Genomic DNA, 25,603 nt, shown 5'->3' on the forward strand with positions numbered 1-25,603 from the left:
CAAACAGTGCATTTCAATTTAATGTAACTAGAGATCTTAATGTTTAATAAAAAATACCACCGTCACAGTGAATCCTTTTGTGCTTAGTCTAAAAGGTTCCCATATTCAGTTCTGAACCAAAGACTGAAGTTACAGACTGAAGCAATTATGTTTTAGAAAAACACAAAAGTTTGTTCAGTTGCTTCTTCTCAGAGGATTTTCTTGTGGACTTTTTTTTTTTTTAATGAGATGTGGAAAGAAGTGTTTTTAGATGACTTAATGTGAGGCTTATTCATCCATTTACTTAGAATTATATGAATGTCAGGGGTGTAGTCACATCTTGCCACTTGCTCTGCAGCAGTAAAAAAACATGTTTTCTCCTAAGGACTGATAAATATACATTTAAAAATATCTCATAGATTATATGTGTATTATATATATATGCAAGATGTGCATGTGCGTGTGTGCGTGTGTGTCTGTGCATTTAAGCTGATCTCTGGCTTCTGTATCCTTGCTTGGCCTTACAAATAGGTCCCATTGCCATTCAAGACTTCAGAAAAGTATTTTTTTAGATTGTGATGCTGAATCAGAAATTTTTCTAGCCAGTAATAGTTTATAAGACAGAATAATAAAACTATTCTTCTGAAAAAACCACTAGTTATCTTAATAATTGTTTATAATACATACTTGTACACACTTTCAGGGAAAGGGAAGTTAATTTTCAGTCTTGATTCCAATACATATTTTAGATGTGGGTTACCATATTCAGTACGTTATTTAATATGACTTACAACCAACACGAAAGTGCCAAATTTTCCCACACTGAAAGATCTATTAAAAGATCTAATCCAAAGCAGAATTTCCTAGGGAGTAGAATAAGAAAGACATCACTTAAAATTCCGAATTTTTATAATATCTATAATTTTCATGTATGTTGCTAGAAAAGTAGCAATAGATGGAAAACTAGAGTCCTTATTTATGCAGAAATACATTTGTTATAATATGATTTCATTGTAGCTTATGTATGTTTCATAATAAATAAACACTTATTTTGTACAGACTGTGTTACCTATGTATCACATACGGTGTCATGAAATCTGTGGGCATGCTGTTTTTAAACAATATTAATTTGCATATATGAGGTAGCTAAGGTAGTCACCCTCATAGAAACAGAATGTAGAATGGGTGTTGCAATGAACTGGAGGGACAGGAGAATGAGGAGTTACTGTTTTTTGCTTGTTTCTGTTGAAGTATAGTCAGTTTACAATGTTGCATCAGTTTCTGGTGTACAGCATAGTGTTTTAGTCATACATATACATACATATTCCTTTTCATGTTCTTTTTCATTATAGGTTACTACAAGATATGGAATATAGTTCCCTGTGCTATACATAAGAAACGTTGTTTATTTATTTTATATATAGCAGTTAGTATCTGCAAATCTCAAAGTCCCAATTTATCTCTTCCCATTCCCTTTCCCCCAGGAGTTATCATTTAATGGGTACAGTCTCAGTTTTTCCAAGATAAATTCCCCCCAGGAGTTATCATTTAATGGGTACAGTCTCAGTTTTTCCAAGATAAAAAAGGGTTCCACAGGTGAAAGTTAGTGCTGATTGCACAACAATGTGAATGTACTTAATAACACCGGACTGGACACTTTAAACAGTTAAAATGGCAAAATTTATGCTAAAATGGTAAATTTATCAAAGGAAAGGAAAGGAGAGGAATTCAGGGTGAGGCATTTAGGCAGAAGTCCACCTGGCTCAGGAGGCCAACACAGGCTGTGAAGAAGAGAAGCCGGGAAATTTGGAGCCTTTATAGAGACACCTAGGCTTACCCTTGGCCCAGCTGACCAGGCTGGCTTGGCAGAGGAGTTGGTGGGATGAGAGGCGTACTACTCGTGTCCCATGGCTTGTACCAACAGGCTGGAGGGAGTGTGAGAGCTCTGAATGCACATTTTTCTGAAAATTCTGAGCACCACTTTTTAAGCCATGCCCAAATGTGTTATCTAACCCAGTGTAGGTATTAACATTTGACAGTTTTACTCTTGTTTTTATTATTCTACTTCCATTTTTTTCCCTTCGATAGTCTTTAAAAGCTAGGAGAGTTTCTGGCTGTCTGTCTCCAAGTTTGACTGTATACTCCAATATAAGCATGCTTTCATATTTTAATGTAACTCTACTCCTGGGGCTGGTCGGCTTGCATTTATTTATGAATGAATGAATGAATGAGTTTGTTTGTTTATTTATTTTTTACAAACCTTTTCCTCCATGTTTCATTAAACTATTGCCACATAAAAAAACTACCACAAAACTTAGCAAGTGTAAACAGTAGCAAACAACGATTTCTCAAGATTCTGTGGGCTGGCTGGTCTGGACTGGGTGGTTCCCACATAGCATTGTCTGGGGTCACTGGTCTGGTACACTCAAGCAGAACTCAGCTGGGGCTGGAACACGCAGACGAACTCACTCACACGTCTACTGACTCAGCCCACAGAGCTGGATGGTTTGGGCCTAACTAGGCCTCTCTTTCTCTCTCCATGTTGTTTCTTTGCATTCAGTAGATTTGTCTGAGTTTCTTTAATGTGGTGACTAGATCCCAAGACAGTGAAAATGGAAGCTTCAAGGTCCAGAAGTTACACAACCTCCCTTCAGCTGCATTCTGTGCATCAAAACAAGCCCCAGGGTCAGCCTAGGTTCCAGAGTGAGGCGGGAAGCCCCATAAAAAGACCCGCAGGACCCCCAAACAGGGCCACTACTCTCCTGCCAGCACCATCCAGTTCCCTGGCCCAGAGGCTCTATCTCACTTTTTGCCTCTGAAACGGCTTGCTTACTCCTAAAATTCTATTGGTTCCCTGAGCTCACTTCTGATTGGTTATTTCCTTCACTCCTGATTGGTTATTACTCTCACTTCTGATTGGTCCACTTCCCTAACTTCTGATTGGTCCATTTGTAGTACTTCATTTGCATGGAGCTCACTCCTGATTGGTTATTTCTCTCATTCCTGATTGGTCTATTTCTACAAAGCTTGTTCCTGGTTGGTCAACTTCTGTTATACTTTATTTGCATATGATGTTGCAATGTGTAAAACTGGCAGCCTATCAAGGCCTGTGTAAACCTACAGACACTATCCAGAGCTTGGAGTGTTAACTCCTCTGGGCCTGGTGGCATAATAAACCTGAGTTCTCCAACTCTCCCAGTGCTGCTCGTTCTCTCGCTTGGATCCAGGTTGTTGTCACAACTGAGCTGTAACACCGAGCTGTGACACATTTTTCCGCAACAAGAGGAGGAACTATAGATTCTACTAATTGATGGTAAAGGTGACATGAATTTCCAGGAACAGGAGGAATTGATGGTGGCTGTATTTGCAGGTCCTACTCCATTTACAGATAACTGATGCCAAGTGAAATATTCTGCTTGAGAATGGGTCCAATTAATATTCTGAAGCTTTTCATCCAGTTTTACCTTTACCAATATTATGTAATCCTTATGTGGGAAATAGTATAGTATAAGTTATAGTTTTATGTAAAACCCTACACCCACTGAAGAGAGAATGAATTTTTGTTTCAACTATAGACAGGGGTGAGCTTTGAATTTGGGGCATGTGGTTTTGAACTTGGCTCTGCCATGTACTAGCAGAATCTTGGGCACCTTTCCTTTTCTGTCATGCAATTTTCTCCTCTGTATTTATAGGATTATTGTGAGGATTACATGAGTAAATATATGCAAAGCTCTTAGGAAAGAGCCTGGCACACAGCAAATATAAAATAAATATTGGCTTAAAAATGTAAATTATCATTATCTATTATTATGTAACATAGCAACATTAGTTTAGTTTAAGCCTATCCGAGCAGCAAAGTTTTCTGTAGTCTTTTTAAACTTAATCATTAATACTGACTACTTCTCCAGCCTCCCTACCTCTTGCCAAGTAAAAAAGTAGGTGAAAAAACTGGTTGATTAACAAATGTTCTAAAGAACTGATTTACCGACTTTTAAACGCTGCAATCCATATTAAGAAATATAATTTACGTGGTAGCCCAGAACACTGTGTTCCAGACGCTCAACCATACCTAATACTGTACAAATGTTTTATGAAACAACACTTATCCTTAGTTTGTGCTATGAACCCTGATGTTTTTGTTCTAATCTCTTTCAGTGAATCAACAGCAAAATGTTGGTTGTGACCCACTATTATCAATGTAATTACTTACTGAAGGATCCTAAGCTGTATATTATGGTCATTGGATACCAAACACACTTGCAGTTCAGAAATTGTTTCAAGTGTGGTGCTAAAAAAATATGGCACATGTCATTTCTGTACAGGCCAATTTGGTTATGGAGCAAAAAGCTTTTTCACAAATATGGCCTGACCTCCCTACTCTAGAGGCTTCTAAATTCTTTAGTGAGACATGGGGCAGTAGGGAAGGCATGGTGACAGGACATGTGCTTTAGGACCATAAGAAACAAAGTGCCGTGTGTGTTTGCAGCTAGATGGACTAGGCTGGAATTCCAACTTCACAACTTACTGCCTTTTTTTGAACAACTTATTTAAACTCAGCTTTGAAATCCTGGTTTTTTTGTTTTTGTTGTTTTGTTTTGTTTGTTTATTTGATTTGTTAAAGCAAAACCCAGATAATATCTACTGTGGTTGAGTTGTGAGCATTAAATAAGAACACATTCCCAAAGGCCCAGCAAGGCCCAAGCACGAAGGCTCTCAGAATGCATTTATTGTTTCTCCTATCACCATGGAACACAAACTCCCAAATTCATAGCTATTACTTAAGTTCTGGGTTTTATATTTTTGGAGGAAAGTTAAAACTCAGAATACTTACTATGGTCAATGCAATTTAGTTTCTCCAACCATGTATTTTTCCAATATTCTACCTAATATTTAATAATGAGAGTTATAGTTATTAATTATTCTGAAATACGGATCTGAATAACGAAACAATTTTGTGTTCTTAAGTTTTGTATAGTGGGACTCGGACTGACTTCCCAGTTACCAACACAATAGTGAAAAAAGTGTGTACAGGAGGAAAACGTTTCTAACTTCTGTATTCCTAAATAAATTGCATAAACGTGAGGTGCATAATCCAAGCTCTACTTTTCTCCTTGAGTCAAACATTTAAGGTCAACAACGTTCTAGTGCTCCGGATAGGTAGCATTTCACCATAGGTTAGCTAGCTTTTAAGAAGTCAAAAGGAAATTGCCTACGACCTTAGGTTGATATGACCATCTCCTCCTATGTCCCAGCTGGTAGATCTCTGGAACGGGAGTGATTATTTTACAATTTCTGCCTTAACGGTGGGAATTATGGAAGTGCGTGTTAGGCGGGGGAATGAGGGCAGGAGACCGTTGCCCCGTTGCCCCTCTCCAGGGGGGGCTGCTGGGCGCAGCCGCCGCTCTGCGGCTCCCACGTGGCAAGTCCAGGAGGCGCAGCGTGGCCGGGGGCGGGGCCGCAGACCCCTCCCTCCGTTCCCCGGCCCTTCCCTCCGGGCTGCCGGGCGCCGGCTCAGTCCTCCACCGCCAGGGGGCGGGCGCGGCTTCCCGGTGGCGGGGGCCCATTGGTCGCAGCGGGGAAGAGGGGGAGGAGGCCCAGCGGCGAGCTGGCTTCCTCCTGGCCACTCGTGGGGGTGAGGGGAAGCCAGAGGAACCAGGGAGGAAGCGGAGGAGCGAGCGGGAGGTGGCGGCGGCGGCGGCTCCCGTTGGCCTCCGGCAGGACTAACCGCAGGGAGGCCGGAAAGCGGGCACGCGCGGCAGAGAGGCGGGCGGGAGGCCGGTGAGACGGACGGGGATGCGGACGGAACCGTAGCCGAGGACGGGGAGGATGGAGGGAGGCTGCGTGGAGCCGGGCACCCACCTTCACCTTCACCCTCCGCTCTCCCCACGACCGCTGGCCTGGGGCGTGCCCGGTCGTGGCCGGTCGTCGTGGCCGGTCCCGCGGGGGGCAGGGCGCGGCAGGACTGGGGCATCAGAGCGCAGTTGGCCGCGGCTCCGGGCCGCCGCCCCCGCGCGGTCGTCCCTAGCCCGGCGACAGTCCCGGGGCTCCGCGGAGGGCGGGGCGGCGCCTGCACCTGGCGCTCCGGCTTGGGGCTGGTACCTGGGTTGCGGGTCCGGCGCGGGGGCTCCGGCTTGGATCGGAAATGGGGGCTGAGTGCTCTAAAGAGGCGGGGATGGAGTCGAATGTTGCGTTTGAACTCAGTGGAGGGCGGTCTTGGCTCACTTGTAAAGTTTTAGCGTCTCTTTAGCTGGAGGTACTTCTTTTTAAAACCTATCCAGCCCATTGGTGTTCCGTGTCATTGATGAATGTGCTTTTAGTTTAGGTTTTTTCCCTCCATTTGTATGCTGTTAACGTCACAGTCCCTACCATGTGTGACGATTTGTGATCCTAGATCTAAACAATGAGTGATGGACTGATGATTTGAGATTAAGATCTCCAGCTTTGATTTTTTTGTGTTTTCATCATCCTCGACTTTTTGCTTTTTTTTAAAAAAAAAAAAGTCGTATGATAGTAAACTACTGTCTAATTGACAGAACCGTTTCATTTCTTTTTATTTGATCAAAAAGAATATGGATACAATGATACTAGATAATATTAGATTGCTTACTAGGGCACTGTGTCAAGTGCTTTTCATACGCACATTTATTTCTTACAACCCGTAGAGTAGGTCTGTTTGTATATGTTTCCCAATTTTACAAAGAAAATACGAACTCCCCTAGAGGTTACCTAAAGGTTAATACTGACAGTAGATCCCAGATCCCTTGAAGTCTGGACCACCTTGCGGAACTAGTGGTATACGGTCGCATTTTACAAGTTTTGGGAGATTTTAATGTAATTCATACAGTGCATTATTGAGTACAGAGGGCTCTCTTGAAGTTCCTCTCCTTAGAAAATACAAGTTATCAGCTTATGCCATTCAACAGGAGATTGGCAGAATCAGCACCCTGTTTTAGTCCTATCATTAACTGTACCCCTTTCTAAAGGCTGCCAGTCTCTTGAGTTATCTGGCAGTTTACTAATTAAGTCACAGTTTTTTCCAATTTTATACAGGTGTGGGACACCTTGTTTCACTAATTCTGCCTAGTTTCCTCAGCTCATTAAAAACTAGCATTTCTTGATAGTAAGAAATAAAGAGTTTGATGCAGTGATTCTCAATCACCCACAAGTGGGGCTTTTTTAAAAGGACACAGACCAGTTTCCCCCAAACCCCCAATGTAGGGGGTGGGAGTGTCAGTAAGACTGAACACCACGGGTTAAAGTGACTTTTTAAATACACTTAATATATGTTACATTTTTAAAAAGCATTGCTAACTAATCTTTTCATAATTAAAGATGCATTAAAAAGGGAAAGGTAATTGGAGAGAGGGTCAGAGGACCAAGAGGGTGTTGAATGGTGAAAATTAGTCCCATTTTTTTGTGGAGGAACAGAAGAGTTTTTTTTTTAACCACAAATCTTAGGTCTTACATGGCCAGTCTCAGTATTCAAAAACTTATATATTCATTTAGACATATGAGAGGGTCTCCACATGCCAGGAGTTATAGGTATCATGGATGCTATGAATAAGACAGCCTGGGGCCTCACAGAGCTAATTTATCTTTGAGACAGTGAGTCCACTTTTATACCCATTTCTTAAAACTGAAAAATCCATGACCTAAGAAGTAAAAAAACTTGGTCTTAAGTCTCACAGAAATCCATCTAGCTGAGAGTTTGGTACAATAGCAAACATTTGTCTTGCATTTAGTTCAGAAGGATTCCTGAGTTTAGGATCAGAATATCTGATTTTAAGCAGTAGTTTTGCATTTAGTTCATAAATGACATTGACCAAATTACTTAATATCATATATTACCTAATTTCCTTACTCTGATTGGGAAGGTGGAGCATGGTTCCCAAGCTCTTTAAACTTTAAAAGATTTTCTGATTTTTATTCTCCTAAAATAGAGTCAACTGACTTTCTCTCACAGGAGGAAGTGTTCCACTACCTCTGAGTTCCCACAGTTTACCCCATCAGTATTCTTTCACTGTCATCTTCATTGGCCTGTACATTTGATTCAAGCTGTTTTATTACTTACGTCTCCCTTACTTCTAATTAATTTTCATCTGTTCATTATTTTTCTAGGTTCACTCTGGTGAGTTTTTCAATTTCCTTTAAAATTTAAATTTAATCCACATAACATAAAATTTACCATTTTTTAGTGTACAATTCATTGACATTGAATGCATTCATAGCATTGTGCAGTCATCACCTTTGTTTAGTTCTACAACATTTCATCACCCTGGAAGGAAACCTCATATTCCTTAAGCAGTTACTCCGCATTCCATCCCTCTCTCCAACCTCTGGCAACCACTAGTCTGCTCTCTCTCTCTACATATTTACCTATTCTGGGTATTCCATGAAAATGGAGTCATACAATATGTGATCTTTTGTGTGTTGCTTCTTTCACTTAGCATTATGTTTTAGAGTTTGCTTCATGTTATAGCCTGTATCGGTACTTCATTCCTTTTCATGGCTAAGTAATATTCCAATATTCCAAGATACTTAATGCATTTTGTTTAGTCATTCATCCATTGATGGGCCCTGGTTTTTGTGTGCTAGTGAGAAAAGATTATGTGGACATCTGTATCTATGAGTCTGAATTGATTTTCATCATAAATTCTGCAAAGCTTGTCTGGGTAGTATCTTGGTTATCTGGTGTACTACGATACCATTTAGCATATGCAGTTAAGTGATCATTAAATGCGTATGGAAGGACATGTGGTCAACAAAAATGAATTTTTTAATTGGTTCAGAAAATTTTACACTAGAAGCTTCTTCCTGTTCTTTGCAAATGGCTGCTAACTTGCATTCTTTTTGTGCGAGAAATGGTGTGCTCTCCAGGGTCCTTGGGCACATAGAGCCACTCTGCTCCTCCATTTCTTCACGTGAAAAGTTCGGCTGACAAATGACATCTGCCCTGGTGCAGTTAAGTTCTGCAGACTACTTAAAGACAGTAGAAATGGAGTGGATATGTAGGGAAATTCTAAAACATTCATTCAGAATAGAATTCTGTAACTGCTCATCTGATATAATGTAAAATGCTCTACTTACATGAGATGAAGATAGTTATACTGTATGTAAATTTGGGCCTCTCTAGTCTCTTTGTAGCAATTGTTGATCTGGACACTTCTTTATCCTACTTGTGTTCAACTTCTTATAGTTAAACTGTGTTTAGTTTTATTTTTGCCATTGTTAAGTAGTATCTGTTTCTTCCCCCCTTTCTTTCCATCTATCCACCCATCCATCTTTGTCCCCCTGGATGGTGTAGTTTAGAAGTAAGGTAGTTACATTACAGCTGTTTTATCAACAGTTGTGGCGCTCTGAGGGAGCAGGCAGAATGAAGTGTCATTTTGTCTTGTTTTGTGTTTTTGGTGTGTTTGTACTCTGTTACAGAAATCTGATCCCCATTTCATTTCTTCAACTGGATTCTGACTTTTAAAGCAAAATTCTGCTTTGGTAGAGGGGCAGACTGCAAGAAAACATTTGGACGATTTTAAGTTTTACACTCTGTTGTAACCACTGCAGACAGCTCTCTCGCTCTGTTGTTCAACACATTATTTCCAGATTTATTCACTGCCCACCTCTCCCTCTGCACCCCCACAGGAGACCTGGCCCAGAGTCAGGCTAATTTCCATTCACTGTGAAGGAAAGAATGAAGATTCTTGTCTTGCGAGGTTTACCTTTGGGCTTTTTTGGCCTAGATCTGACTCACTCCCTGCCCCTTACCCAAACTACTCTGTGTGTTTGGATCGGTGTACAGTTGAGCTGAAGTTCTGAGTCAGAATAAGGGTCGCCTGGTGAGCTTGTTAACCATGCAGGGGTTTTTATCCTTTCTGGGAGGAATTCTGGACTCAGGAATTTGCATTGTAAAAAACCCACCAGTAATTGTGCCCATGGTGTGGGTCATTTTATAGTCAGGGCTTCTAAGAACCAGATACGATGTTTCATTGAATCTAAGATATCTGCAAAGTACACCATGACTTTGTCACTACTAAGAGGGGGAAAATGTGGTTGTAAGGCACATCCTGATTTAAGATGTTAAAATAAGGGAAGTAGTGTGCACCTTAGACTCAATAAAATAGTGTTGGGTACCTGAGAAAGCACAAGCTCTCTTGTTATGGTAAAGAGTTATTATGAAGCTATGAGATGAAAGGCAACATTCCTTTAGACCTTTTACTTTGTAAAGTTTGTTGATGACAGAGTTTAACATAAGATGTCCACACTTGATACATGTCTGTAGTGAAGATTATACTGATGACTCTGTTTTAAAATGCAAAGTAGCTGTATCACAAGGTGTAACGCACTCCCGTTTGGCACCATAGTATTTTCATCCCACCCATTTCCAGTCTTTTATGTGTTGGTAGTCCAATTCAGGAGTCTTATTTTTCAGCTTCTTTGTACTTTGGTGATTTCCATTTTGTAATCACAGTCCATTAGAATATTGACTTAATGTCACATTGAGATTGGTGTGGCTTGATCATTTGATTTCTGTCTTTTTTTCCCCTTTTTTTTCTGTTAGAAAGTTCACAGCCCTTATTAATGCCAGCTCGCAGGTTACACGCATACACACCAGCCACCTTCTGTCCCCTGTTGAGTGGTTTTAGGATATTGCGGTGATCATCGGTGTCCACACCAAGTCTGGGTCAGAGTGAACCTGAACTTTGGCTGCCAGCTTAAAAAGAAACACCATGGTGACACATTGGGCCTTGAGTGAGAGAATATCTGCAGGTTAGAGTTCTCACCTCACCAGTGAGAGTTCAGCGAAGAGCATCTCCACCCGCTTATGGTGCTTCCTTCAGTGGTGTCATTTTAGCAAATAAAATATCTTTATCAGGAAAAAGCTGCTTAACTCTGTTGGATTTGAGAGGTGGGCGGGGAGCAGAATACCTGTCCCTTTCATTTCTAATCACCTGAAGTATTTACAGGAAACATGGTTAAATGCTTGTTGATCAGCGGAAGTATTTCAGAAATCTAACATCTCAAATTTGTGAAGAGGTAGGAACCAGAGGCCCCTCTAGCTAACTCACACTGGTGGAAGGAGTTGTCCTACGGAATTCTCAGTGTGGTGCGGACAGTGTTGAAATACTTTTGCTCTGACAGGGTGGTGTGCCTGTGGTCTGTCAGGCCCGGGGACTTCTCCCTCCCTGGTCACTGGGGCCAAGTCGGGACAGGCAGGATGCTTGCATGCTTAGCAGGGCTCCTTGCTAACCGGTTCTTAACTGGAGGGACAAGTGAGTATGACAGTTACAGTGTGTCACGTCTCATTCTTCTAAGAATTTTACACAGCTGCTGCAGATCAGATAGAAGTTTTCTCAAGTGTTTCTCCAAGCACAGCCAGGAGAACCAAATAAAAATAAAGGATAGCAACTTATGATGTGTTGACTATGGAGGAGAGCTCAGTGCACCCAGGACACATGGCGGGAGTGGGGGGCGCCTTCCGGTGCATTTGTGCTTTTGCATAGTATGCTTGTAATTCTGTTTCTGTGTCTGAGGCCCAGTTAGCTATTAGTCCTCTTTTTAATGTAATTTCAAGATGCTGCTAGTAAGAAAGTAAGTAAAGCCATGTGGTTCTAGTTCAGACAGCTTACAAACCCAGGATTAGGTCATCCGTATCCCTCTCAAGATTTTTAATAGAGCATTAAAAAAATTTTTTTTTATAAAAGACTTAACCTATTTCTTGATTCTTTTGAGCCATTGTTTAAAATTTTTGGTTTATTGCTTGCAGTCTCACCTTTTTGAAGGCCACTTTGCAGAAGAGTGGATATACTTACATTTTCCTCAGGGATCTTTGGAGAAAGTGAATATATTCTTGGCATTATAGAATTATACAGATCTCCCTCCCTCCCTTCCCAAATACTTTGTTTTCTGCTCCTTTTTTTTTTTTTTTTTCACCTTCTAGTCAAAATATAAGATTAGTTTGGTCATTTAAAACCTGGAATACTTTTCTAATTGTTGGGTAGACATCTAAAAAATTTCTCTTTAATCCTTATCAAGTCATATGCTTAAAAGGTATCTGCCACATGTGTGTGTTAAAATGGTAGATTTTTAAAAACCATTCTGTAGGATTCTATATCAGAATTTCCTACTAGAACTAAAATACTTTCAAGGTAGTAATTATAGTTTTTTTTCTGTTTAGCATTTAGTGTGAATAATACATTCTGTTAAATTCACAATATTTATAGCGCGGTGATAGCAGCTCCCATATCATACTGAGTGTCTGAATGTTAAGATCCTTTTAAATGAATGCAGCCTTCTCACCGTCTTCATTTTGTTATTTCAGAAGCATGTCGCTCCTGGTGAAGATGTATACATAGTGGCATCTGGGTGAAATGGGTACTTGATAGCAGTCTGCACCTACTATGACAGCTTTCTATTACAGCAAAGATTTTTTAAAACTAAATATTTGGAATTTTAAAAGTTGTTCAAATATCAGATGCACAGTTACCCATCCTCCCATGGCCTTTAAGCCCATCACAAAAATAATCACTTTTAAACACTTACAAAAAGAAAATAGTTATGTCATGATCTCCTCACCATCATATTACAGTTAATGAAATAGGAAGTAATAAGATTTTCCTCCATTTTTTAATGTCTCCTGGGATCACTTTGGAAGACATTCCAGAGTCTAGATGTGTTCCCATCTTTGCTGCAGGCGGACAGCTTCATCTGTAGGAAGGGAAGGACTCTTCCTTCCTGTTGAAGAGGATCCATTATGTTGGTTCTCCTGGAATACATGCTTCTTCCTTGGAGAGCAGTTGATTATGAAAACATATGATGAATACGTATGAACACAGGGTTTGGGGCTGTTTGAACTGTCCTACTTCTGTGCTGGGACTTCTGAGAGGATCAGTAGAAGCCTTGTAGAAATTGTATATCCTGCAAATAGCCCAGCAAGAAATGCCGGAATAGTAGAGCACATTCAGGAAAGATTTTTATTCGTCTATTTTAGAATTGTCTTAAATGTAAATTTCATTTTTTATTCCTTCACCTCGGGTTGGCTTATTATGACTTGTGGGTCCATATGGTTCATGAGCCAAGATTGGCTTTTATATATTTAAGTGGTTGGAAAGAAAAAAAAAATCAAAAGAAGAATGTTTTGTAGCATGAAATTTTTATGAAATTCTAATTTCAGTGTCCATAAGTAAAGCTTCATTATAACACAGCTGGGCCCATTTGTTCTCATATTGTTTGTGGCTGCTTTCCAGTTACAGCTGCAGAGCAGAGTGGTTGAGATAAACTGTGTGGGTCACAGAGCCAAAATCATCTACCATCCGGCCCTTGAAGGAAAGCTGGCAGCACTTGCTCTATTTTTACATAAATGCAGTTATTTTTTTGCAAATCGTTTTCTTTAAATACCATACTTTTGTTTGTAAATATTAGAATAACGTGTACTTGTGATTTTTTAGCTGCAGCATCCTTTTGATTACAGTATTATGTTATTTTCCTCTTTCTTTTAATGCTCTGGGACTGAAAATTTGGTCTCTTGCATTCTGATCCTGAGGGGGCCGTGTATTAGTCTGGGTTCTCCAGAGAAACTGAACCCATCGGAGATAAGTGTCTCAGTGAGATAAATGTCACAAAGCATTGGCTGCTGTGACCCTGGAGGATAAGTCCCAGGGTCTGCAGTCAGGAGCCCCAGGAGAGCCAATGGTCCAGTTCCAGTCCAAGTCTGCAGGCCTGAGAACCTGGTGAAGTCCATGGTGTACATTTCAGTCCAGGTCTGAAGGCAGGTGAAGACCGATGTCCCAGCTTAACAACAGTGGGCAGAAAGAGCCATTGCTGCCTGACTCAGCCTTTTTGTTCTGCTCAGGCCTCCCAACACAGTGGACAAGACATACTCACTTGGGGAGGGCAAACTGCTCTACTCAAATGTGACTCTCATCCAGAAAGACTCACAGACGCGCCCAGAATGTGTAACCAAGTCTCTGGGCACTCTGGCCCAGCAGAATTGACATGTATAAATTAACCATCACTGGGCCTAAATATACTTTAGATCCATTTGCTTGCACTTTGATCTTTTTTCCTTAGTCCTCTTGAAAAACCCCAGTTCACATGAATATTAGAATCATCTGTACTTCACTAAGTTGGTTCATTTAAAATTGCTGTCCGGGAGGAGGAAATTTTCCTCTGCCCTTCTGGGTTCTTCTGACTGGTCTAAAATTAAATTAACATGAAACAGATGAACAGAAAATCAAACAAAAGTTCAATAACATGTATACACGGGGGAGACCCAGGAAAACTGAGAAGCTTGCCAAAATGACCAAAACTTTCACCTTAAACGCTGTCTTGAGCTAAAGACAAAAGAGGGCGGATGTTGGGGTGGTGGTTTGGGACTTCAAAGGGGAGGAAAGCAATTCACATGGAGTTGGAAAAGCAGATGTTTGATAAATGTTTGCTGGGTCATGCAGTGACAATGGGACAGTAGGGGAATTCTAACTGCTAGATTCCTCCCTGTCTGCACACCTACTTTATACATAGTTGTCTACAGTGATAGCCCCTTCCTGTCATAGGCCTTTTGTCTAAATTCTGTAGGCAGCGAAGAGGGGAGGTCAGAGAGTCTTCTGGGCCTTGATCGTTACCAACTCGAAATAATCAACATGCCAAAGAGACATTTTGGGGTGGCATATTTTGTTCCCCTGCACCACGTTTTGCCAGCACTGAGTTAAAGCTGGATTGAATTGGTGATAGTTTCTTTATATTTGTGGAGTATAATTTGCAATGTTTAATTCAGCAATTGTTGTTTGTTAATATTAAATATATCAGTGAGTGTATCTGTACACTTCACTTTGCTGTATCGTTTCTGTCTCGGACGAGTGTTCTAGTACACATGCTTAGTCATTCTGACAAACCATCAGAGCCCTAGAGTGGCTAGTTGGCAGGAGAGATTAGCGATTTCCAGAGCAATTTGCAAAAGCCAAATTGATTGGCATGGAATTTTGTCAACAGACTTCTGGGAGCATGTCAGTGAGCTGCTGGGGTGAAAGGGAAGTGGATTTGTTTATAGTATCATCTTCTTACCCTTCATATGACCTTGGACAAATCCCTTGACCTCATCCATAATGTCATAGGGCTGTTGGGAAGATTACATAAAATAAGAATGTATGACTTGCTCTGCAGTTTGCATTATTACCTAGCTTTTATTGACTGACAAAACCTTTCCCTCCTGGTTGAAAAAAAATGTTTTTATAGCTTATTTTGTTGATACAGAATGGTGTTCTTGTAATTCACCTGAAATCACTCGGGTCCACTTCTGAAGGAAAGAATGAAAGTATCACTTGGCCAGTGTTTTTATCTGTTGTCCTGCAGGTGACTGATACTAGGACATGCCTGTTTGTTCAGGCCTGATTTTAGTAAAACTTCACTGAATTAGACCAAAGTAGACAGTTGGGCTAAAGGAAATGTTTAAATTACAAGAAAGTCACAGAAATCTGGTATGTCCATCTGAGAGCCTAACTTAGGCACTGTTCTTCAGGCCGGGTCACTGGCTTGGCATTCACCCAGAACGCTGTCTCACGGGGGTGTCAGGGTGGCCCTCCTTGCACTAGACTCTCAGGTGACTGTGCCCTTGACACATGAGCAACCTGATCTGCTTCAGTCATTTATCTAAAACACTGGGACTTGTTGTTTTGACCTATACTACATTTGGGGGGGGGGGCAGATGTATTTCGTAGATATACTGTCAGTTTATTTTATTTTTTAAATCTTTCATGGAAACACTCTCCTCCCACCACCTGAATTTTTGTTTTGGTAAATGGCTCTAGTTTCTGTGCGTCTACTTTTTAATGAACAAACATAAACTCTTTTCACCTGTTGCCTCTGGGCTAACGAGCTCTGAATCTCCAGTCGAGGCCCCTTTTCCTGCTTTCATTGTTGTGTTCGTTTTTTCTGGACCCGTTCTATCACAGCTTGATTGTCAGAGGTTCATTAAGGTTCATATCAGATGCCATTAAGGTTTATCCCCCGCCCACCCCCACCCCCCAGGATGATTCTGTCTAAAGATTTTTTTCTTTGTGTTTAGTCTCCTCCTAAGGAGACAAGTTTGGGAATGATTTGGAATTAGCACATAGTAAATAGATGCCCCCCCCCTTTAAATATATTTTTATTGAAGTATAGTCAGTTTACAATGTGTCAGTTTCTGGTGTTCAGTCATGTAGGAACATGCATATGTTCATTTTCATATTCTTTTAAACCATAAGTTACAAGGTATTGAATGCAGTTCCCTGTGCTATACAGTATGAACTTGTTCAGATGCTCCTTGATTTGCTCTCAAAATGTATTCAGTACTCTTTCCTTAAGCTGATTTACACTCTTGCATCATTCATTTGCTTCTTAAGCATAGTAATTAAAAGTGTGACGTGGCTGAGATTTTACTAAAATGTTATTCTCTGAGAAACTGAATGGAAAACCCGAATTCAGCTCGACCACTGTAGGTGCTTGTATGGGGGTCTCACGAGTGGTGGGTTTAGAAGCAGGCTTACTAAGCGGTCCAGACAGGGCCGCACGGTGAGGCAGTGTCTGTAACTGCACAGGCGTGGCCTCCTTGGCAGGTCGTGGAAACAGTGAACTAGAGCAGCAGGTGTCTGCCCAGCTGCCCCTCACACTTCCAAAGAAATCATCCTGGGAGATTAGCCGGGAGGAAAGGCGTGTGTGTGTGTTGTGAACGTAGTGTTCAGTCTTGCAGAAAGGCAAAAAAGTATTTATAACCAGCTGGGGTTTCATTAGAAAAGCTGAGGGATTTGCTTTGTTTTGTTTTGTTTGTTTGTTTGTTTATCTGTTTTTTCTGCTTTTATGTGGTGGCTTCAGTAACTCTTGTTTCCTTTTAGTGTTTTCCTAGCCTGTGGCTAAGTTGTTAGTTTAAATAGATACGTGGCATTGACTTTTCATATGGGAAAGTGTTCAGATAACTAACAAAGGAAAGGAAATCAATAATGCTCAGTTCAGTGTTAGTTTAAATGTTGGTATTTTCTTCAGGGTGGATTGGGCAGAAGGAAGGGAGTTTGCATAAGAGCATTGATTCTTCAGAGGCTCACCACCCCCACCCCTGCTAATTCCTTGTTGGTGAATAAGAAAACTGGACTTCTCATTTCTCTCAGTGTCCTTCAGAGGTGTGGCGTTGTTTTTATTTGAAGCATTCAATGAATCTAGCATACTAGATTAGACATCAGCATTGAAACGTCAGTATTAAAATGCAGTCTAAAAGAAATATATTTTTTGATTGATGTGATTCATTAATCAAAAATTTCTTTTGCATTCCTTTCTTGTACAATAGATTGAATAGACCATGGAAGCTGTCTGGCTAAACCTGAGCATGAATTTCCTACCTAACTCATACGGTTGCTTTTCCATTTTCTTTTTTAAAATTTCACCTATCTTGAGTTATTTCTTAGGGACGAAACACGCAAACATGTATACAGATTTTTTTTTCCAGCATCTATTTCTTGTTAGAATAATATCAAAATATGGTTTCTTGATTTGATGGATAGCATACACTGTCAATAATGATCATTGCTGGAATATTTAAAATTGCAGTTCTGTGCCTCTGAATATGTTCTTTCACAAACTTAAGTGGAAAACATGAAGAGGATGAAGACCCTGGTATTAAGATGAGATGCCTTTCCTGTGAGCGTTTATCACAGTGACCCCTGAATCCTAACCCGTGCTGAAGCCGCTGTGGCATCCAGACCCTGGAGTGAGCCCTGGAGGCGGCCGACTGAGGTGTCCGTCCCCGTCCCCCCCCAGGTTCCTACAAGTCATCTGTTCTCTGACTAGATAAGCGGCTTAACCTCTTTAGAGCCCCGCCGAAAACTGAAGGTTTGAAACTAAATACCAGAAGTCTCTTACGGATGCATAATCACCAGGAAGAGTTATCTTCTGTTCACATGCTTTGAGGGCAGGTTTTCCCTCGGTAGTTCCCTCACTTAGGGAGCTCGGGGACAGGGCAGGTTCAGACACACCCTCCTCTCAGGAGCTTTTGTGGTCCGGGCGAGGAGATGGGCCCGATGCTAAAGGCGGCTTCCTTAAATGTTAATATTGGTGGAATACTTAGAAACGTCATGACAGTTACTTAGTTAATGTAATATGTACTCTCCAAACCAGACTCAATCTAGGGAGGAGTGCTCATTCTAGACCTAATAAGTTTGCCTTTCTTTTCATTTTAGGAGCTTATTTAATGAAAAGTGCCACAGACTGAAAAACCAAACATGAGGGTAGCAGGTAAGATACTTAAGTCAGTAGAAATAATTTTGCTTTTTGTGTAACCTGTTTGTTTAGTAATGACTGAATGAGAGAATGAATAATCATTTTCTGTATTGAGCGTGAGCTGAATATGACAGAGTAAATCATTATTTAGTCTTTTTGCTTTTTAATGTAGTTGGACACAAATTGGACACTTAGTGAGTTTTGCATAGGTTTTTTTGGACACTTGTTGAAATTATTTATGCTAAATATTTTGAGTTATGGTTTTTAATGTTTATGTCCTTATACATAATTTATACATTAAGCTTGTTTGCCTAACAATAGATACGTCCATATAAAGAACAATTTGGACAATTTAGAGAGACTGATTTTTGTTTATGCTGAGTTCTAGCTTGTTGAGAAAAATAAGTTTTGAAGTTTAAAAGCCTAAATCTTTCCTATGTGTGCACTCAAATTAAAACTAGTGTATGTAAAGGATTCCGTAAAATGAGTTTTGCTTAAATGACTCTTGTATTTGCTAGTTCAAGTTCAGTTTGTACAAGTGAGGTTACACAAGGACATCTGTTCCTTAGGCAAAAGGCAGATCTTGATCAAAAGGCAGATCCATCAATAACCAGAGAGGCTGAGACCTCTTTCTGTCTATAGTGAAAATAAACGTGGGCCCTCCGTCCACCCCTCCTGCAGCATGGCCATGGCCTAAGAAGAAATGTACACTTTCATGTAGAAATTTCTACTAAGTGTTGTGTGTCTGTCATAGGAGATAACTTGTCATTGCTCAAAATCAAGATAGTCTTTTCTTTTAATTACCATGTTCTCACCAGCAAACAAAATATTCCTAGGGGAACATCTCTAAAAGTATGGTTCTAAAAGGTAAATTAATTAAGCGTGGTGATTTGAAATAATCAAAGCCAAGTTCTTCTTTCTACTACAATTCTACATTTATTCTAGTTGACATTAACTTTGTCATCTAGTCCATTTCTCTGATTCTGACAATTAATTTCAAGGTTAATTGATGGGTAATTATTCACTGAGTGAGCGCTTCTTTTGTATTTGGCACTTTCCTAGTATAGGTCTCAAGGGAACTGCATTTAGTGAAGAAACTGGGAAGACTGGCTATTAGTTTACTGCTTTTGGACTAATGAATCTCTTCTAATTAAAAAAAAAAAGATCCTGCTTGCTCTGGATATCCTTATAGCCATTATTCTCATGGTGAGACATCGGTATCTAGTGTTTGTGCTTATTGGTTTGTGAAAAATGGGGACATACTCAGATTAGTGCAGTCCATGGACGGAGTGGGAACTGTGGTGTGCCGTGGTCAGGCCCCTCCAGTCCGGAAGTGGATGGTGACGGTTCAGGGGAGCCCCTGAAACAGAACTTCCAGAACCCCACCTTATGGAGGCTCTGCCTGCCCCTCTCAGGGACCCTCTGCTTGTCCTGTTACCAATTACTTTCTCCACCTCTAACTTCTCTCTCTCTCTGAGCTTTTATTTCCTCCTCGTTTTGTTTTTGTTTTTGTTTTTGTTTTTGTTTTTTTGATGGTTTCCTAACATTGAATAGGTCTTGGTATAAGACTAAGTTCTGCCACTACCTAGTTTTGTGACCTTAGCCAAGTGATCCAAATTTTTGACTGTGTTCTCCTTATTTGTAAAATGAAAATAGTATCTTGAAAGGCTGGACAAATGAGATTATGCTTATGAAGCAGTTAGCTCCTTAGTAGGCACTGAGTAAACGGTGTGTGTGTGTTTTTATGTTTATGTATGTATTTGTATACATGGTGTATATAGATAGTGTAGTGTAGCCTGAGGTTTAGCTTGCTGTTGAATCTCGTCTACAACTGTCATGTATTATAAACTTGGCATTTTAATCATTTTAATATTTCAGTCTTGAACAACAAAGGTTTCATACGTCTGCTTTAAGGGACAGGGAAAGATGATCACTATTTGCACATGCCCATGATTGCTAGAAAATGAGATTTTTAAGACTATCATGTGATAAATAATCTTCCAACCCTTGATCTTAAATGATCAAGAAGGAATATGCCACCTGTTAACCATTCATCTGTTTAGCAAATACTTGTTAAGAGTATTACTATGTACAGGGCACCCTGCTGGATCCTGTAGGGGAAGAGTTCAAAGCCTAATGGAATTTTACTCTCATGCACTAAAAATGCAGATGACCTGTAGTCATTCTTGAAAACAGGAAGCAGTTTCTGGAGGGTGAGAAGGTAAGACACAGGAAGTGGGGGTGGGGACTGTTTAGTTCATTGTTCAGGCCTCCTCATTGCCATCCCATTTCTACATTCAGAGACTGTTTCTGAGTAGAAATGAGTAGCTGTCAGCATCCTCCACCTCTCTGAGCACCATCAGTTCATTCACTTCCCTCCCTGTAGGATGCAGTCCTGGTCTCTTTAGGTTTATGAATTAGGATGAACACAGTGCATTTTTTTTACTCTTTCTTACCGAGTAAGTTGAGTTTTGGCAGTTTCTTCAGAGACCGTGGTAATTTGGTGTTAGCGGAATACTGTGCAAAGCCTGGGCTGTGTCGGGAATGGCGGTCATCTAGACGAATATTAACAGTGTTCCTGAGTGAAAAGTGAGATGGCTCTGAAATTCTAAGAGTAGGAAGATGATGCTTCTTTCCTGCCGTTTTTCATTTCCTTTCCGATCTTGTATTTTTTTTCTTTCTTTGATTTCCTTAGCTGTAGAGAAAAAAGACACGTGGTGATAGATGTTATAATTTGTTACTAGCAGTGCTGTTTCTAAGGCCCTCAGAGACGGTTAAAGATATAACGTATGGAATGCTAAGAGTCTGTCTTCACAGAGCTTACCATGCAACCAGTTACAAGGCATACGTACGTGATGGATACCAGTTAAGTCCTCCAGGAGTGGAGAAGGCCTGTCTTAAACATAGGTATTAAGTATAAGGGGAGATTCTTTGTGGTTCACCACACCAGGAGCACCTCTGTGCTCCAAGAGATACGTTGATTGGTGAGGACAGTAAACCTGTTACATTGCGCTTGAGAATTCCTTGCTGAGTGGACATCCTGGTCTGTTGCCTTACTGTCTGCAGAAGGTCGAGTGTTTGTGTATCATCTCTGTGTCGTATTGCCCTTCATGTTTGAAAAGGATCGGGAACGCATTATCCCATACACTTGGTGGTGGTGTTCCATTAGCTTACACTCCTGTAGTCAGCCAGCAGTTGATAGCAAGTCCCTTTTTTTCAGATGTGATAACTATAGGCAGGTGATTCACGCACTCCTGTGTCTAGGTTGCTAGCCCATCTGATAATTCACTGATCAGGAAAATCCTTTATCTTGATGGATTGTTGATACAGTTTTTGTTGTAACACAAGTAAAATTAAGATCCCCTAAATAAGAAGTAGAAATTTATTAGTCTTAATAGTTTTTTAAATAAACTTACATTTTTCATGGAAGTGTATAGTTAAAGTTCTGTGGGCTCATAAGCTCATACTGAACTCTTTCTGCCCTTTAGGTGCTGCAAAGTTGGTGGTAGCTGTGGCAGTATTTTTACTGACATTCTATGTTATATCGCAAGTATTTGAAATAAAAATGGATGCAAGTTTAGGAAATCTATTTGGTAAGTTTCATTTTTTTTCCCTTTCTTAAATTTTATTTTTGGTGAGATGGTCTTTGAATTTTTAATAGTTATCAACATTGAGTCACGCTGTTTAGTCTATCTAGAAAAGAAAATTTAATTATATTGGTAAGTATGGCTCATTAGAATATTCTAAAATAAACAACAGAAAACCTTACAGTTAATTCATTATAAAGCATGAATCTTATATTCAGCATTGAGTATATTTAATGGTGCCTATTTTGTGCATGCGTAGGGACACTAATCATGGCATTCTAAATGCACATTGCAGAGGATGTCACACCCTATTTGAGTTGGCTGCTTGAACACTTGGAATCAAATCTAACTCTCAATTAGCAAGTGGTCAGGAGTTATGACAGTGCATTTTAAGTACCAGTCATAGAAATCCATCTTGCTTTCCTACCCTTATTTTCCTTCTGCAACTCTTTTTTTTCACCACTTTATTTAATGCTATGTTGTAAATATACCATTGTAAGCTGCCTTAACTCAGTTTTAAACAAAATTAAGTTTTTAAGTTAATAAAATAAGTCAATGTTTGAAATATTTGAATAGGCTTTGGCTGAGCATTGATTAAAGTACTAAAAAAATTACTTATTGAAAGGTGAGTAACCTAGAAATAGTATTTTGATGCAGGAGGTAGGAATCAGATGAAACAGCTTGGAGATCTCTGGAACAGTGAGTTTTGCTTTCCATAAATTAATATTTGGAAGGGATCCCCAAGACCTAATACACTCCCTCTCGCATCTAGTTTTAAGACTCCCTTCACCAGTGCTTCTCAGTCTCTAAGGTGAAAGGAACCTCCAGGGAATCATGGTAAATGCAGATTCTGAGTTGGTGTCCCTGACGGGGCCTGGGAATCTGCACTCCTAACAGGCCCCCAGGTGGGAAGCTGAGTGTCCTATCTGCTCCATATACTGAGCATCAAGGCTGGAGACGGTTTCGGCGTGTAGCTGTCAATTTCTAAATTTTCATTTCTGTGCATTTCAGGTGACTTTTCTTACAGTGACTACTTACAAGTACTTGTGTCGCACTGAATTCTGCCTTTTATACTCCCAAGTAATTTCAGTCCACTGATCCTGCTTCTACCTGCTGGGGCTTCTTCCACATTAATGATCTCTCAAGTAGTTCAGGAGCTGTCGTACATACTCCCTCAGGGCATCTTTTTATACGTTTTCATCTTACCCAGTTATGAAATCCTCCCTTTGAACCATTCCTCCTAACATACTCGTTATTCTCCTCCTGAGCTATTTTTTGGCACCCAACTTAGAATGAAGAATCCAAGAGAGAGCATAGAGCAGTTACTGCGAAGCGCTGTGAGGCTTCTCTTGACTTCTTCTGGGCTGCATACTTCCGTTACTGCAGAGGGGCCAGCCTGGGGTCCTTGGAGAGCACAGCTGGTTTCAGTGGAATGATGGCGCAGAAAAACCAGGAAAGCATTGAGGACTTGTTCAGTGCTGCTGTGGAAACATCGTGTTGTGACTCTTCTAAGAAAGGTTGATGGTAAGGGAAGAAGGTTATGGGATGTTAGCTTGAGACAGAAGCAAGTGGAACATTTTTTTCTTTTTTGAAGTAATGGCGAGACTTTCACTTGTCTGTAGGCCTTGGGCAAAGAGTCAGTGAATTACAGATCAGTGGGAGGAGAGTGAACAGACAAGAACCAGAGGCTTCTTGAGAGAAGGGAGGCAACAGGACTGTCAGTGCAAACAGGAAAACAACTTTGGAGGAAGGCCCGCTGTTTTCCGAGAGATGTGGCCGGATGAGGCCACGGGGTTCCCCTGGTTTGGATCATCATCTCTAGGCTGGATTGTTTATTCGGACATCACAGGGATGTGCCTGTGTCTGTATGTCACCTTTGACACCTGCCTGTCTCACCACTCTCAAGAGAGATTCTCTGAAAACTCTTGAACCTTTAGCATTTCTAATTACTGGAGAGTAAAATCTAAACTCTCTGCTTGGGATGGCACTCAAAGCCCCCCGCCTGTCTCTGCCTTTCCACCTGTTCTCCGCCCCCCAGCCCACCTCCCTGTGGGTGCACTCGCTCTGCTCGGGTGCACACGGACTACAGACACAAACCCTGTCCTGTCCTTTCATACCTCAGCCTCGACTCCTGCTGATTGCTCTCCCAGCCGAGTCCTGTAGACAGTGAATGCTGACTGAATGGAAAAATGAATGTAGATAATTGAGGACTAGGATTTTTACATGGGGAGGAAGAGTATTTTCAAAGCTTTCATTTAAAGCTGTATTAGTTGACAAGCCATTGGTCTTCAGCAATGAACAAACTCTAAACTACCTTAACTAGGATTGTTGTCTCTTAAATTTCATTCTGATTTTTCCTGATGTTAGGACCCTGCCAGTTTTTATTGTGTGTGTTTTAGCTGTTTAATGTAGGCATCCTTAGGGCAGATGGTTTACTTTGTTGTCATAACTGAAGTCATACTCTATCTGCAAGACCTCATTGGATTCCAGTTTATTGAATTGGTGAAAATTTAATTTGTGTGATTGCTTTTAATTGTTATTTCAGAATAATTGAGCCAAGATGGAGACATGGTTGTCTTTGCCGTTTGTTTAGCATCTAATTTAATTTACCAAAGGGTAACAAGTTTAACTCAACTGATTAACTCTATAATCAGTGTCTTAAGGAGACCCATGAGATTAACTATGGTTCTTTTGGTGATGAATTTTTCCATTTCTTCATCTTTACTTGATAATTTCTGTAAATTTGAATTTGAGTTGATTACATAGTACTGTTTTAGAAAAATAAGACAAACATTTCTAGAAAGGAAGAATGAAAAATTTTGCCTGCAGTTAATAATTGAAATTACCAAACTAGATTGGGATTTTTTAAACAATTTTTTAACAAAACATTTTATTTCAAGATAATTGTAGATTCACATGCATTTGTAACAAAAAAATGATAATAATTTGGAGAGATCCTGCATAACCTTTTCTCAGTTTCTCATATAAGACCATATGCAGTGTCACACCAGTGTATCAGGATGGGTACCAGTCTTAGCTATGACTGTGGTTTAACATTTTGTTAGTTTTCAACATCAATACTTAACAACTGGCAAATGTACTGAAAACAGTCAAATTATTTTTTGCATATATTGTAAGTACTTGATGTTTCCTTTAGTTAATTTTTTTACCTTTCAGATTTAAACCATTGAAATAGTATGTGCATAAATTACTTGAGATAGTATTAAAAACTAAAGTACAAGGTAGTTTACCGATTTCTTTAGCCTGACTTATTGAAAGACATTCATTGATGAAATCAAATCAGAAATGTTTATTATTGTTCCTTGAAGTGAAAAGCTGTATTTTTTGAAAGACATTAAAAACTAAAGCTACCAAGGTATTTTCAGAATGGACGTTACAGAAAAGGAGAGGGTTTTGTGCTTGTATATTGTGCCCGTGCTCCACATGTGGAAAACATCCTGTTTTATTTATGAAAATGTATCTGTTTGGCCTCCAGGTGTTAACATTCTCAGAATTGCAGGCCAAATGGAGGGATTTTGCTTTTGAGGAATATTGGATAAAATTAGTTTTAACCTGAAAAGTTTTCCACAAGATGTTTCTTGTTTTCTTTAAGCATCTTTTCCTCTTACTCTTAGACAAATTAAATGGAGGTGATGTTATTTACTTAAAATTAAAAGCCTGATGACTAAGAAAGTTCACCCAGATGATATCCTAATGAAGGTTTTTGAGTAGCATTTGTTATGTATTAATATATCTTAAGTTTTACAAACAACCCATTTTGACCGTTTCAGAAGGCTCGTCCC

At 40.1% G+C, this 25,603-nt stretch overlaps 1 protein-coding gene across 1 annotated transcript in view; it reads left to right on the forward strand.

Moving 5' to 3' along the window:
• Positions 1-5,589: 5,589 nt before the first annotated feature.
• FAM3C (FAM3 metabolism regulating signaling molecule C) overlaps positions 5,590-25,603 on the forward strand; it is a 45,427-nt gene continuing 25,413 nt past the window's right edge. Inside the window, exons 1-3 of the mRNA XM_031455264.2 lie at positions 5,590-5,757; positions 18,174-18,228; positions 21,702-21,806. Of these exons, the coding sequence (XP_031311124.1) occupies positions 18,216-18,228; positions 21,702-21,806 (118 nt within the window). The 5' untranslated portion in view covers positions 5,590-5,757; positions 18,174-18,215. The remainder of the gene's footprint in view (positions 5,758-18,173; positions 18,229-21,701; positions 21,807-25,603) is intronic.

Source organism: Camelus dromedarius, chromosome 7 (genome assembly GCF_036321535.1).
Source record: "Camelus dromedarius isolate mCamDro1 chromosome 7, mCamDro1.pat, whole genome shotgun sequence".
Classification (NCBI taxonomy): domain Eukaryota; kingdom Metazoa; phylum Chordata; class Mammalia; order Artiodactyla; family Camelidae; genus Camelus; species Camelus dromedarius.